The 15,278-nt window shown below is 41.5% G+C and overlaps 1 protein-coding gene across 1 annotated transcript in view; it reads right to left on the reverse strand.

Annotated features, from left to right (window-relative positions):
* Nucleotides 1-206: 206 nt before the first annotated feature.
* syn2a (synapsin IIa) overlaps nucleotides 207-15,278 on the reverse strand; it is a gene marked incomplete at its 3' end in the record, with an annotated part of 34,372 nt that continues 19,300 nt past the window's right edge. Inside the window, exons 3-12 of the mRNA XM_084068083.1 lie at nucleotides 11,053-11,110; nucleotides 10,801-10,892; nucleotides 9,989-10,145; nucleotides 9,443-9,532; nucleotides 9,247-9,309; nucleotides 4,105-4,247; nucleotides 2,973-3,047; nucleotides 2,651-2,753; nucleotides 2,322-2,468; nucleotides 207-341 (exon numbers count right to left, since the gene is read on the reverse strand). Of these exons, the coding sequence (XP_083924209.1) occupies nucleotides 207-341; nucleotides 2,322-2,468; nucleotides 2,651-2,753; nucleotides 2,973-3,047; nucleotides 4,105-4,247; nucleotides 9,247-9,309; nucleotides 9,443-9,532; nucleotides 9,989-10,145; nucleotides 10,801-10,892; nucleotides 11,053-11,110 (1,063 nt within the window). The remainder of the gene's footprint in view (nucleotides 342-2,321; nucleotides 2,469-2,650; nucleotides 2,754-2,972; nucleotides 3,048-4,104; nucleotides 4,248-9,246; nucleotides 9,310-9,442; nucleotides 9,533-9,988; nucleotides 10,146-10,800; nucleotides 10,893-11,052; nucleotides 11,111-15,278) is intronic.

Below are 15,278 nucleotides of genomic sequence, written 5' to 3' on the forward strand. Positions count from 1 at the left end.
AACAAAACCCAGTCCAGGACGGCTTTTTTTCAGCAGCCGGGCCCGAGCCAACGTCACCAAGATCGGAGTCTAGCTAGTATCAGCATCCCCCACACGCAACACACATACCACTTCTTCTTAGTGTTTGTGTGTTTGGCTAATATACTGTACATCATGGTTTATCTCTAGACGTTTATACTACCTCCCTTTCTCTCCGGGTGACGTGTTTAGTTGGCCTGGACTGGTTTTGGCCCCACTGCAACGCCATTACAGTCCAGAATGTACTGCAGGCAACCTTGAGGTGGGTGTGCGGTACCGTTCTTAGTGGGTTCAGGCACCAGCTCTCCCTTCTGGCCACCACCCTAAAAAACAGAGGCGGATAAATAATTAATGATATTAAAGGTCTCTCCACCGCTTTAATAAACGGAAAATGCATTTTTCAGGGGGGTTGCCAATTTCAACCAATCAGGAGAGAGTACCCAGTTTATCAGTTTCAATTTTATAGTGTTCCAGTTAAAAAAAAATTGTGTCTGCTCATTTATTTGTGTCAGCACTTCCAATTCCACTTGTTTATCCTGTATGTTGTGTGAGTTCTCTCTCCTGATTGGATAAAATTGATATCGCGACCTGTTTCCTAAAGAGCTGGAGAGACAGGGAGACTCCTGTTATTGAACAAAAACTCTATAGCAAGGAGTACAGAATATAGACCTGTTTAACACATATTTTAACAAAAATAAAATCACTTACCCTACCTTTAATTCAGTGACATTTTGATAAATGGTAATATGCATTGACTACTGTGATACATGAATGACAAACGCTTTTTGTTGTTTCCTGTGCCATAGTACAATTTACAATTTTGACATTTAGCAGACCCAGCAAATCCAAATCCGACGTACAAGGTCAGAGTAACTGCAATGACACTTATCTAACTATCAACCCAAATGGTAAGTGGTCAAGGTGCTAAGATAACAAGAGGTGCTAAGATAACAATATGCAGTGGTGGGTGGAAAAAGTACTCACATTTTGTACTTAAGTAAAAGTATCAATAGCACAATCTAGAAATACTCAGTTACAAGTAAATGTCCGGTATTAAAAATGTACTTGAGTAAAAGTACAAAAGTACAATATTAAAATATACTTAAAGTACCAAAAGTAAAAGTACTCATTATGCAGAATGTCCCATTTCACAAGTTCAATATATATACAAATCTTTTGAAAATAGCAGATCTACAAGCTCACAACGCGTTGCATCACTACGCGTTGTGAGCTTAGAGATGAGGCTATTTTCAAATAGCTGAAGTATATATAAGGCTAAAGTGGTTCATGCATGTTTTGTAATAATAATCAGAATCTACAAAGTAACTCGTAAGTCGTAACTAAAGTTTTCAAATAATTGTAGTGGAGTAAAAGTACAATATTTGCCTCTGAGATGTAGTGGAGTAGAAGTAAAAGAGTGCAAATTGGAAATACTCTAGTAAATTAAAATATACCTAAACATTTGACTTAAGTACAGTACTTGAGTACATACACTTAGTTACTTTCCACCACTGCAAGTACAGTATGCGCTTAGGATGCATATAGGAGCTGGATATAACAAGCAGAAATCCAAACGTGGCATCTATCCAAATACCATTGTTAATATCTGTCGACAAGTAAACAACACACTGCATCCCAAGCTGTTAGTTGGCTGAGGAGGCATTTCTCGGCATGCCTCGGGCTGTGTCTGTTTCTGTGTGTCTTGTTCTATTGCTGTGCTATTGTCTTGTTATAAAGGAAAGTGCTGGGGGGAGATCTATGTTGTATTTGTGATGAATGTCTTTGGTTTATGTTCATTTAGAAGAGGAAGGGAAGTCCGCACACTGTGTAATAGCTCCCAGTAGAAACCTTTATTAAAGTTTAACAGCCCTAGCGGGTCATCATCAGGTGATGAAGACCCGCTAGGTTTGAAACGATGTTAAAGTTTAATAAATGTTTCTACAGGGAGCTATTACACAGTGTGCGGACTTCCCTTCCTCTTCTAATGTACGTATTTTAGTTCAGCTTATGTTCATTTAACCACATGAACCCTTGTGTCCCTCCCTGTTCCAGGGCAACCGTTTGGTGAACCGAATAGCTGATCTACAAGCTCACAACGTGTCGCAGGCGCGACTGCGAGTCTGTTCCACTGTGCAATGTAAGTCAATGGGTAGGCTATTTCGGAATATCAGTTTCTAAACAGTGGAGCAATTATTGAAGATATCTCATCAGTACTTGGAACGACATCATGGCACGGCAACTACACGACCCAAACCTCTACCAAAGTGTCATTGCGCTGTAAACTGAGCTTCCTATTTGTTCACCTGAGACGGCTGTATGGTGGTGGGTCTCTGGGCCGTGTTCGCTGTCTTCTCTGAAGTCTGCTCCATTCTTGTCAGCACCAGGTCCGCAATGAGCTGCCTGTCCTCAGCCTGGTGTTCCCCAACCAGAGGCATGGAGGAGCCCACCACCTGAGAGCATTTTTGAACAAATAAAATAAGATTCTGGAAAGCTTTCACCTGATGTGCTTGAAATAAGCAAGGCTTGTACTAAGACAGTACATAGTGAAATAAGTTGTAAATACCCAGGCATGGTAAATTAAGCAAATTCCTTTTTAAATTCAACATAAACCTGTAAAACAGTGGCCTAGTACCTCTGTGATGTAATCTTTCCCATCTTTCCCGTGGATGGCTTTGACCGCGCAGATTTCCAGACCACCGAAGATTTCTGAGCAGGTATCCACCCACAGCTTGTACCTAGACACAAGAGGACGAAAATCAATGCTGACAATTGAACAGCCTGTCTTCTCAAAAAAACAGCACAAGACTAGACTCACTGCCAGAACAGTTTTGAGAGTTGTCCTCTCAAAATGCCCTTCTCATGTTCGATCGTACTGATTTGCTCTGTCAGTGCCAGACGTTTGCCAACCTGTTGCAGGGTGCGAGACATTCACAGGAGGGCCTTCCAGAACTCACCTGTCAGTCATGGCCACCTGTTCCAGCATGGCTGAGCCGGTGTTGGTTTTCCAGTTACCAGATATAGACGTTCTCCTGAAGTGTAGAAAAATGACATCACGAAAGATGTTACCAGATTTTAAAGAACTTAACCCGTTCAATCCGAGAACGCATCTGTGTCATTTTAGATTTTGGCTGATAGACATTATTTTATTCTTTGGCTATTCAAAAATAGATAGATATACAAGCTCATAGCATGAGCTTGTAGATCTGCTATTTTTGAAAAATCATGACAATGTGTTCAAAACTTTGAATATATATATATTTTAAAGCAAACATCTGTAACTCAAATCTTTGCTTCTGGGGGGACCCTAGAACAAAATATTTTGGTCCACGACCACATACATATAATTTTGGTGGTCCTTGACATGAAAAGGTTAGAGAACCACTGATGTTATAGCAACATACAGTTTTCAAGAAACTGTTAGGGTCTAGAAGACATTTGTAGATGTGTTCCCGGATTGAATGAGTTAAGTTTGACCGTTTACTCATAAGCCCTATTATATATGTTACAGGGAAATTGGAGAAGGCTTGCTCGTTTTTACCACCCACCCAGCAATTCTGTAGAACCAACACTAGAGGGAGCCACGAATGCAAGGCACGAGCCAGGCTTCCCAACAAAAGTGCACAAACATATATGGCCGCGACCACACACACACACACGCATCCACGCATCCGTGGGGGGATATGCGCACATGATCTGGCAACCCGGGAGGCAGCCACGTAACCATGGCGACAGTGTTTTACACAAAAACGCTAATACAGCTGAGATTTGGTGATATCGAAAAACGGCAATGGCAATTGCTCAAGCCGCTGAGGAGAACCGGAGCAATTTTGGCCTCACCAACCATGACACCAACCATGACAGAGGTTTGTCAAATTATAGAAGGATTGTCATACGAAGAATAGCGAGAACAGCCGATCTACAATCTCAAAAGTTTCGACTGCCGCCTTAAGTGGTCAAATGGGTGGGTCGCATGCATTATCAGAGCATATATCATTAAAATCTTACGGTTTTGACAATTATTTGGGGGTCCACATGTTGAGAATCACTGAGATAATGCATGCCCAAAGTGGTTAAATGACATCATACATGTACGCTTTGTAGTCGCTGCCAATCTTCTGGATTCTGACGTCATACTTGGAGTCGATCAGAGGTTCTGTGGTGGTGTAGGTCTGGGTCAGAGCCACCACACTGGCAATATCCTGGAACTTAGTATGGTTCTCCACCTTTACCTGTCAATAAAACATATGTTTTCACTGATATCAAATGAAGGCATTGTATTGAATTGCTTTTGATGACCAAAATAAAACTACTACTACAACTAATAATAATAATAATAAACAGTCAAATACCCACCCAGCACAAAAGGACACATGGATTTACAAAAAGCAAATATCTTTTTCATAAATAATTCCCCAAATAGAACTATTCTATACTTTGTTGCAAAAGTAGCGAGAATAACTGTAAGAAAGGCCATGCAGGTGTTGCCAATAATGATTACTAATGATTCAGGTGTTCTTACTTCCAGTTAATTGTGTATCATGCCAGTTCCTTAACAGACAGAAGGGCTTTATTGGGCAGTTGGATATTGAAGCCAGCCTACTCCAATTATCATTTATTGTGTTCAGGTTAACATGGCCCAGAGTGTCAGTCTAGTTTGTTTGCCTCCAGAGCAGACTGTGCAGTATGTGTCATTCCTGATAAGTGAGTACTTTATGTTGTAGGTTGTGTGCTTCTGTTCTGTATTTAATGCAGTTTGTTTGTACTTTGTGCTAATTTGTTAGTTTGGTACAGTGTTGCTTTCATGAATATGAACGTGTGTTTTTACGGGGCCAGGCTTCCAGCATGGACCCGTATTGTTATTCGCATTATTACGGGGCCAGGCTTCCAGCATGGACCCGTATTGTTATTCGCATTATTCCATTTCTTCTTCTTCTGCCGTTTTTGCCAGTTCTGGCTGAACCGTGCATACGCTTTTTATGAAACTCGGCCATATGATAGATGGTCATGAAAAACGATCAAAAAATAAATCTCACAATCTTTCGTCAAAAGGTGGCGCTATAGCACTCAGTTGAAAATGCCAACTTTGAACAGGTACAACTCATGCCCTGTTTTACCTACAGCCATAAAACTTCAATACACACATGCGTCTCCTCATGATGAACAACTTTCACACTCTGACTTTTGACCTCTGACCCTTAGATCTCCCACCATTTCGAATTATATGAAAAACAGTTAAAACCTATCTCCTCCTGGGATTTTTGAGTAATCTGCACGAAACTTTTTACACATGAACTTTGGACCTATACCAAAAAACGTTTGCAAAATATCTTCCATAAGTGAAAAAATGAAGCTTTAATGAGCCAATGAATATTGCAGTTTTATGACAATTATTCATCTGCCCCTAACACATACATGCAGACTTACCATTCTTTGAAACTTTGCAGAAATGTAAAGGGCCATTCCAAATATCACTGAAACCAATCTTACTCCAATTGGTCAAACGGGGGCGCTATAGCAATTTTTTGAAAATTGAAACTTTAAACAGACAAAAGTCATGCCTCGTTTGGCCGACGGCCATTAGACCTGCTTACACATGTGCCTTGACTAATGAGGAACACATCTATCACGTTAACCAGTAAGCACCGCCCTTATATTGTCCGCAATCTTGAGCAGTTTGAAAAACCCAGGATTTTTCAGCTATTTGCGTGAAACTGTATCATCTGTGTGATCTCCTTTCACAGGTTCTTGTCTGTTGGTGGCTTCTCGCTTAAATGTGTGCCCCACAACCTGAAGGTCACCAGTTCAAGCCTCACTTGGTGCAGACTTCATCTAAGTTGCATTTCACCCAACATGACTATCAATGAATACATCTGCAATTGTTAAAGATAACATGAAATACTTAATTGAGTGTTTTTTACATACTTCATTGTGAAAATAGCTGATCTACAATCTCACAACTTTTCAGATAGCAATGAGAGTATGTTTTTTCAATGTATAACATACTTCATTGTGAAAATAGCCGATGTACAATCTGACAACTTTTAAGGGTTTGTGAGCTTGTAGATCGGCTACTTTCACTAGTTTTGGTTCTGAGGAGATGTACAATTTCTTCATTGGTAAATGGTTTGTGAACGAGTGATCTTTGTGTTAGTGAAACAGGGGCTTGGGTCATGACAGAAGGCAAGAGTTTGTGATCCTCAACAGACAATATCAGCCTAGACAAAGCTATAGCACTATAGGTAGTGTTTCAGCTACCTAAGAGTGCCTCACGATCGCAAGGTTTCCGGTTCAAGCCTCACTTGATGCAGACTCATTTAAGTTGAATTGCAAAAAACATGACTCAATCTATTCCGTTTCCATGGCTCTCTCTCTCTCTTCAATCTATTCCGTTTCTATCTTCAATCTATTCCGTTTCCATGTCTCTCTCTCTGTCTCTTCAATCTATTCCGTTTCTATCTTCAATCTATTCCGTTTCCATGTGTCTCTCTCTCTCTCTCTCTCTCTCTCTCTCTCTCTCTCTCTCTCTCTCTCTCTCTCTCTCTCTCTCTCTCTCTCTCTCTCTCTCTCTCTCTCTCTCTCTCTCTCTCTCTGAGGGTCGGCCATAGCTGAGTGGTTAGGGAGCCAGAGGCTCTGGTTGACCCAGGTACGATTCCAGGCCAGCAAATGTGTCGACGAAATGAAATGTGTCCCTGAGCAAGACTCTTAACCCCTAATTGCTCACAGGCCCTCATTGGAAACAAGACCGCAAGGACTTTCATGAACTGACCTGTTAAAGGAATTATCATTTCTCTTTCTCTCTCCTGGCCCCGTATTATCGCTGCTTGCAGCTATATTTCCATTTCTTCTTCTTCTTCTTCTGCCGTTTTTGCCAGTTCTGGCTGAACCGTGCATACGCTTTTTATGAAACTCGGCCATATGATAGATGGTCATGAAAAACGATCAAAAAATAAATCTCACAATCTTTCGTCAAAAGGTGGCGCTATAGCACTCAGTTGAAAATGCCAACTTTGAACAGGTACAACTCATGCCCTGTTTTACCTACAGCCATAAAACTTCAATACACACATGCGTCTCCTCATGATGAACAACTTTCACACTCTGACTTTTGACCTCTGACCCTTAGATCTCCCACCATTTCGAATTATATGAAAAACAGTTAAAACCTATCTCCTCCTGGGATTTTTGAGTAATCTGCACGAAACTTTTTACACATGAACTTTGGACCTATACCAAAAAACGTTTGCAAAATATCTTCCATAAGTGAAAAAATTAAGCTTTAATGAGCCAATGAATATTGCAGTTTTATGACAATTATTCATCTGCCCCTAACACATACATGCAGACTTACCATTCTTTGAAACTTTGCAGAAATGTAAAGGGCCATTCCAAATATCACTGAAACCAATCTTACTCCAATTGGTCAAACGGGGGCGCTATAGCAATTTTTTGAAAATTGAAACTTTAAACAGGCAAAAGTCATGCCTCGTTTGGCCGACAGCCATTAGACCTGCTTACACATGTGCCTTGACTAATGAGGAACACATCTATCACGTTAACCAGTAAGCACCGCCCTTATATTGTCCGCAATCTTGAGCAGTTTGAAAAACACTTAAACCCAGGATTTTTCAGCTATTTGCGTGAAACTGTATCATCTGTGTGATCTCCTTTCACAGGTTCTTGTCTGTTGGTGGCTTCTCGCTTAAATGTGTGCCCCACAACCTGAAGGTCACCAGTTCAAGCCTCACTTGGTGCAGACTTCATCTAAGTTGCATTTCACACAACATGACTATCAATGAATACATCTGCAATTGTTAAAGATAACATGAAATACTTAATTGAGTGTTTTTTACATACTTCATTGTGAAAATAGCTGATCTACAATCTCACAACTTTTCAGATAGCAATGAGAGTATGTTTTTTCAATGTATAACATACTTCATTGTGAAAATAGCCGATGTACAATCTGACAACTTTTAATGGTTTGTGAGCTTGTAGATCGGCTACTTTCACTAGTTTTGCTTCTGAGGAGATGTACAATTTCTTATTTTGTAAATGGTTTGTGAACGAGTGATCTTAGTGTTAGTGAAACAGGGGCTTGGGTCATGACAGAAGGCAAGAGTTTGTGATCCTCAACAGACAATATCAGCCTGGACAAAGCTATAGCACTATAGGTAGTGTTGCGGCTACCTAAGAGTGCCTCACGACCACAAGGTTGCTGGTTCAAGCCTCACTTGATGCACACTCATTTAAGTTGAATTGCAAAAAACATGACTCAATCTATTCCGTTTCCATGGCTCTCTCTCTCTCTCTTCAATCTATTCCGTTTCCATGTCTTTCTCTTCAATCTATTCCGTTTCCATGTCTCTCTCTCTGTCTCTTCGATCTATTCCGTTTCTATCTTCAATCTATTCTCTCTCTCTCTCTCTCTCTCTCTCTCTCTCTCTCTCTCTCTCTCTCTCTCTCTCTCTCTCTCTCTCTCTCTCTCTCTCTCTCTCTCTCTCTCTCTCTCTCTCTCTCTCTCTCTCTCTCTCTCTCTCTCTCTCTCTCTCTCTCTCTCTGAGGGTCGGCCATAGCTGAGTGGTTAGTGAGCCCGCCTAGAGAGCCAGAGGCTCTGGTTGCCCCAGGTACGATTCCAGGCGAGGTAAGCAAATGTGTCGATGACGTGAATTTGTCCCTGAGCAAGACTCTTAACCCCTAATTGCTCACAGGCCCTCATTGGAAACAAGACCGCAAGGACTTTCATGAACTGACCTGTTAAAGGAATTATCATTTCTCTTTCTCTCTCCTGGCCCCGTATTATCGCTGCTTGCAGCTATATTTTGGTTTTGTATTCCAGACCATACTGTCAGACTGTCATACTATTCTACTGTCACTAAAGTCAGTAAAGTGGAAATCAACTATACCAAGGTGGTAGTCCTGTGTCCATTTGTTCTAACCGACAAACAGGGCGAGTGGCAAATCTCCCCCATATACAGTCCTTTAATTAACCCTCAGCTACAATAACCGAACTACAAACTCACAACACGGCGCACAGTGACTGTTGTGAGCTTGTAGAACGGTTGTTTTTGAAAAAAATCAATCATTTCATCTGCCATGACATGCCAAAAATATGGCATACGACAGGTTCAAAGTGGTTAAGTCCGTCTGTGGGTTTTATAAATATTGAACCAATAAAAAGCAATGACAAGAGCTTGGGACTAAATAATAACTTGTAAAACATTTCCATACCTTTCCAATGCCAGAGTGGGCGTGTCCAATCTTCACAACAACAGGGAACGTTGGCATGGCAACCTGGTGTGACAGAAACCTGACATTGATGTTTTATGTTCTGCTACATTGTTTTGTTTCACAATCTCCCCCTTTGAAGATACTGAGTTTATTGCCTTTATTGTCAGTGTTGGATGTGAATGATGATGATGCTCACCATCTCTTTGTAGTTTGGATAGAAGGTTTGTTCAATCAGAGGGAACTTCTCTGAACCCAGCTTCCTGAAGGTGTTGATCAGCTGGGCAAACTACACGCACGCACACGTACACACACGCACATGCACACGCACACACAAAGGCACACGCACACACATATAGAAAGAGGGTCAAGATGCTATTATTGATGATCTCTAAAAGCCGATTGCACCTATTTACGTGCATGCGTGCGTGCGTGTGTGTGTGTGTGTGTGTGTGTGTGTGTGTGTGTATATACTGTATGTCGAAATTGAGATGGAACACAAATATTATGTTTGGGTGTATTATTTTAAGTTTAATGAGAATGCATGCAGGCTGTATGCCTACTGCACAGGGCATGTGTGGCAGAGATTGTAGATGATAACCAGCAGGCTGCTGCTGTGTGCCTACCGCCCAGGGCTTGTGGCAGAGGTTGGAGATGATATGTATGACAGTAAACCAGCAGGCTGTTTTACTATTGTAGATGATATGTATGACAGTAAACCAGCAGGCTGCTGCTGTGTGCCTACCGCCCAGGGCTTGTCGCAGAGGTTGTAGATGGAGTCCAGGGAGTTGATGCTGGGGACGCCTCCATACTGCAGGCCAATGATCAGATTGCGGAAATCCTCGTTCTGGGTCATGCTGAAGGCATGTTGACGGATGAGGACAAAGTCTGGCTTGAAAGACCTGTTAAAATAAGAAACATAGAAGAGATGTGGGAACCACAGTAAGAGGCTTTGTTCAGACCGCGGGCAAAATCTGATTTGTTTCACTAATCTGATCTTTAGGACTAAGTAAAGATTTGTGTTAAAAAAAAATCTAAATAATTAAAAAAAAATCAAACACTTTCAAGATCTTTCAAAAATACTCAGAAAATATATTCAAAAATACTCAGAAAATATATTCAAAAATATAGCAGAATGTATTTCTGCTATTTTTGAATAGCCAACGTATAACATATGGATAAAGGGGTTTAAATGTATTAACACATTTTGCTGGGGACCCCCTGGAACAATAATTTGGAATCATTTCTGGCCATGCTGTTCTTTTTTAGTCTGAGGAAGAGCATTTAGCTCGAAACGTCACAGCTTTCTTTGGTGCAATAAAGCATCTGTCGCATTGGAGCCCTCAGAGTACAGTGCGAGCCTGTATTTGTTTTCTCTTTGTACTGTTCGTTGCTCAGTACCTGCCTAAGTTAATTGGGTTGGGACTGTGCATGTTGTTTCCCCCCTTTTCTCTTTCTTCATGCCGTTCTTTTTCCCACCCTTGTGGCAGTATTGTGTTGTCTGTATGTTTTTGCGTGCGTGCGTGCGTGCTGTATGTTCACATGCACCCATCTCACCTGACAACCTTGGTACCATTCCTCAGCACCTGCATGTCAACGGTGCAGGTCCCATTGGCATAGGCCACGATGTTGATCTCATTGAACTCTGCCTGAAGATGGATAAATAGATTCATAATTAAAAACAAACTCCACACAGAAGGTAGAAAAATACGATTCTGAATTCAAAACAAACACTGCCCCGAAGCTAGATAAATATATAGACTCCTAATTAAAAACAACAGACAACGTGTGAAGTAAATATTATATCACCTGCTCCACTCTGATGTCAAAATCTCCTTGCACTTTCTTCCCCCGGAACAGTTTTGCCCTAAGAAACAGAAACACAATGAAGTGAACCTTTGATAGAATACACCCAAACACCACAAGTCTTCCCTCTATCGATCATCTACATTGTTGCTTATGTATCTCTTGCAAACAGCACACAAAAAATAACCAAGAACTGAATCTAACACAGTTCATTAACTTAATACATCAGATTTACAGGCTTTCGCTAAGCACATTCGATTCATATTGGCAAAACAATTTCATAAACACAGCAAGCCTTTGAGATTGATGAAGGCAAATGTGTGCATTTTAACATTTCTATTCATTGCTTCTACTCAATACACTGAGCTATTTTCCAGCAGTGCGTAATCCATATACAATAGATTCTATTTGGCATTTCACTATGAATATTACAATGCCATTGCCACCTAGTGGGATATTGGTGAATGATGCAGTGCAGTCTTATATGCCTTCTGAACAGGGCAATGGCATAAAATGGCTGCAACTCACTGAGCAATTTAACATTGTTCAAATTCAAATCACATCTCAGAATCACAATCTCTTCATTTGCAGTATGCTCACATAGGAATTTGACTCAGTCTATTGCACACAGCCAGACAGGGGAAACAGATACACAAGATAAGAGATAATAAAGTATATAAAAGCAAAAGGTATACGAGTATAAAAGTAAAAACAGGAACATGAGGATAATAGGTGTATTGGATGTGTATGCTCCACTGTGATGACATGGCATTCTGTCATCATACATATCATCTTTTAATAAACAAACCAATACATACATTAATTAATTAATTGTAATGAATTGAACAATATGTATAAAATGCTCTGATGAGACATGTATCATCTTCTGCACAGACCAGTAAGAAATACACCAGTAACATTGAACAACAGGTTATGCTACAGGTATTGTACAGTACAGGTGGAAACCTGTGCTGTCCAGAACTGTTACTTTTGTTTTCAGCATTCAAATTCAAGAATAGCAAAAGTAGCAGATCTACAAGCTCAAAACGTGTCGCTTCGCGCCACGTTTCGAGCTTGCAACAGATCTGCTACTCTCGATACTTATGTGTGACGCTGTAGTATGATCAAGTAGGGCATTCATTTACGGGAAAAAAAAACAAAATATGGAGATAAGAGGTTTCTGCCCGACAGCAACGTTATTAGACATTGCACGTGCTTAGAATTAACCGTGACCCGGCGTCCTGTATGACGTTTCAGTCTGCTGAAAACAAGTCTGATGGATGGGGATTGCTGAATGTTGAACAATGTCATTATACTGGTACACTGACACTGATATTAACTGTGGTCCATCGTGCACACTGCAGCGGCAAACACTTTAACAACACAAACTAATGAGCTCTGAAGCCTAGTATCGGGGTGGGTAACATTAAAGCACTCCCATCTCCCATTCACTCAAGTTGCCATGGTATGGAGTTAGTCTCAGTCAATTTATCCCATAAAGCTTCCCAAGGTACAACTTAACTTGGCAGGAAGCCTTAACGGCTGATTTATACTTAGTCGTGTGACGGTGCCTCGCGCCGGAAACAGGCGATCTGCGTGCTCCCAACGCGCCGCGGCGCCACACGTTGTGGGCTTGCAGATCTTCTGTTTTCGGGGTGCGAGACACGATGCACGACCCAGTATAAATCAGATCACTGAATGGCAGTAAAGTACTGGGAGTGTTAAATTGATGTCACACTGAACACACATTAGCCATTGAAAAGCTGTGTAGCTGTGAAGAGACATTCAGAGGATCTGGGAGCCCTAGCAGGCAGAGGGTTACACATTTCAATGTCTCATTTAGTTAGCCTACTTAAAATTCACCTTTCCCATTCGGGCATGTAAATGATGTCGGGGTGAGGTTAAGCCATCAGTACAAAAAAGCTCCCTGTTTGATTTGATCAGAGGTTTAATTCCCTTTGTCGGAATCCCCTCTGCAATATCAGCTGAAACTAATAGGCCCCCGTGTTAAACAATTATGTCCCCTCCCGCTCGTATGTGAGTGACAGACTGAACTCTCTACTTTATTTTGAGTCGCGGTGGGAAGACGCAGACGGTGAACAGAATCTTTATTCTGATAAGTGAGACAGCACCATCTGTTTTCCCTGCCGTTGGAGCAAATATGGGGCAGCTCTCCTTGGAGCAGAACACGCTTTTCTGTGACTGACATCTTAATATGATAAATGAGCCGGGGTAGGTTGTTTTGAACCAAAACAACAGCTCCGCTGTCTCTATATAATTAGGGGAGATCAATTCATTTCACACAGCACCGATGTGATGATTTCTCTAGGGACATCGCGACCCGGCCGCCGCGACCACGTCCTCTAATGGTGATTGCATCTCGCCCACAGCCCTGTCATCCACGTTCACAATGAATCAATGCAGAGACACAGACAGAAGGCCCTGGGTCTGATAGCAAAGGAAGGTGATGCCAGCAACCAGGCAAGTGTCTGTGGATGGTCTTTGAGTGAATTGCCATGTGCCGTGAGCTTGTAAATCTGCTATTTTCGGTGAGCGACACCAACACCATTGTTTTCATGGAGTATAAATTAAGCATTACACAATAAAGATTCTTGCGTACACACACCTGCGTAGCCTGCTTGATAATGTTGACTGGGCTACTCAGAATCTGTAATGGCTGTCGCCGCGCTGCGAGCGCGTACACACACCCGCGTAGCCTGCTTGATAATGTTGACTGAGCTAATCAGAATCTGTAATGGCAGCTGGGGGAGGGGGGGGGGGTTATTTATGAATTAATTAATTAATTAAACGACCATTTTTGTCTCCGCCAGGAGACTATGTTTTCGTTCTCGTCCTTCCGTGTGTCCACCAAGCTAACATTGGTCACGTGACACGTGACAATATGTTGAAAGGGTGTGCTTTGATTGGCTAGCGAGACGCATGATGAAATAGAGACCTATAAATAGGTGTGTCACTTCAAAAGATCATTTACATCTTTTGAAGTGAGGTAAGACAGGATTAATCAGGAACAGTACTGGCGGAGACCTGTGCTCCGAGGAGCACATTTTCTAGTTTTAAAATACATCTAAAATAGCAGATGTATACCGTGTACATCTGCTATTTCAGAACATTTTAGAAAAATCTTGAAAGCGTCAGTCTATTCAGGGGGTCTTTTGAGAGCTAGTTTGACAACTACTGATTTAGAAGGCATTTGTAGAATCTGCCTCAGGTCTTAATGGGTAGGCTACTGTTAAACCCTAGTTGACCAGAGTAGCCTACTCCAGGGGTCTATACTCGGCCCCCCCTCCCTTTCCCCCTGTACACTAAATATCTTTGCCAAAAGTAGCCAAGCTACAAAGCCGCAACGCATTTGGAGCCATTTTTGCAGGATGTTTGCCCAGTATGACATGCCCAGAATAGGGACTCTAGGGGTTCAGGAGGTTCAATGGCTTTGTTCTCACCAACCTCTAGCTGCACGTGTGTGTGCGTGTGCACCAAACAACACATACACTGAAAAGCTACTCAGTAGTTAGTTGACCTGGTCGACCTATGTGGATTTCTAGGCAGTGATATTGATGTAAACTATGTCAACTGTGAGAGCAGCCTGAATAATAACTCTTCCACAGAGGAGGAAGTTACAGACGGGGTCAGATATGCTCTAGTCTAGTCTGCCTAGATAAAGAAAAAAAAGAAAAAGGGCGGACAGAGAGACTAAAATGATGCAACAAGGGATCTAAAAAAAGATCGGGCCATTTTCAAGGAAAAAATAATATTTGTATTCATTGGTTCATTCATTGTGTTTCCGTCTAATTGCTTTTTGATTAGATTAGCTTGTAAGATCACACAGCACTAATGGGGGTATGATTGGAGGTCATTTTCGGCCCTCATCGCCTTGTTTTGCTCATTATAAGGGTCTGTGATTAGCCTTCTTTCAGGCTCTTTGTTTAGCACCACTTAAACTCTAATCAAGTTACATACGTGTTTCAGCCAGGAACACTCACGTCAAACAAAAGTGAGGAGCTACTTGAAAAGTGCAGAAAACTACGAAACGTAGTTACTAATTTGATCAGAAATGCCAAAAAGAATTTCTTAAATGAGAACATAGAGGCTAACAAAAGCCACCCACAAAAACTGTGGGATGCACTAAAACAATTAGGCTGCAACGGAAAAATTCAGACAAAATCTACAAACATTTGCATTATTTCAAGTGGCTCGCTCACTACCGACAA

The sequence above is a fragment of the Gymnoscopelus microlampas genome, assembly GCF_963454915.1.
Source record: "Gymnoscopelus microlampas genome assembly, chromosome: 10".
Taxonomy (NCBI): Eukaryota; Metazoa; Chordata; class Actinopteri; order Myctophiformes; family Myctophidae; genus Gymnoscopelus; species Gymnoscopelus microlampas.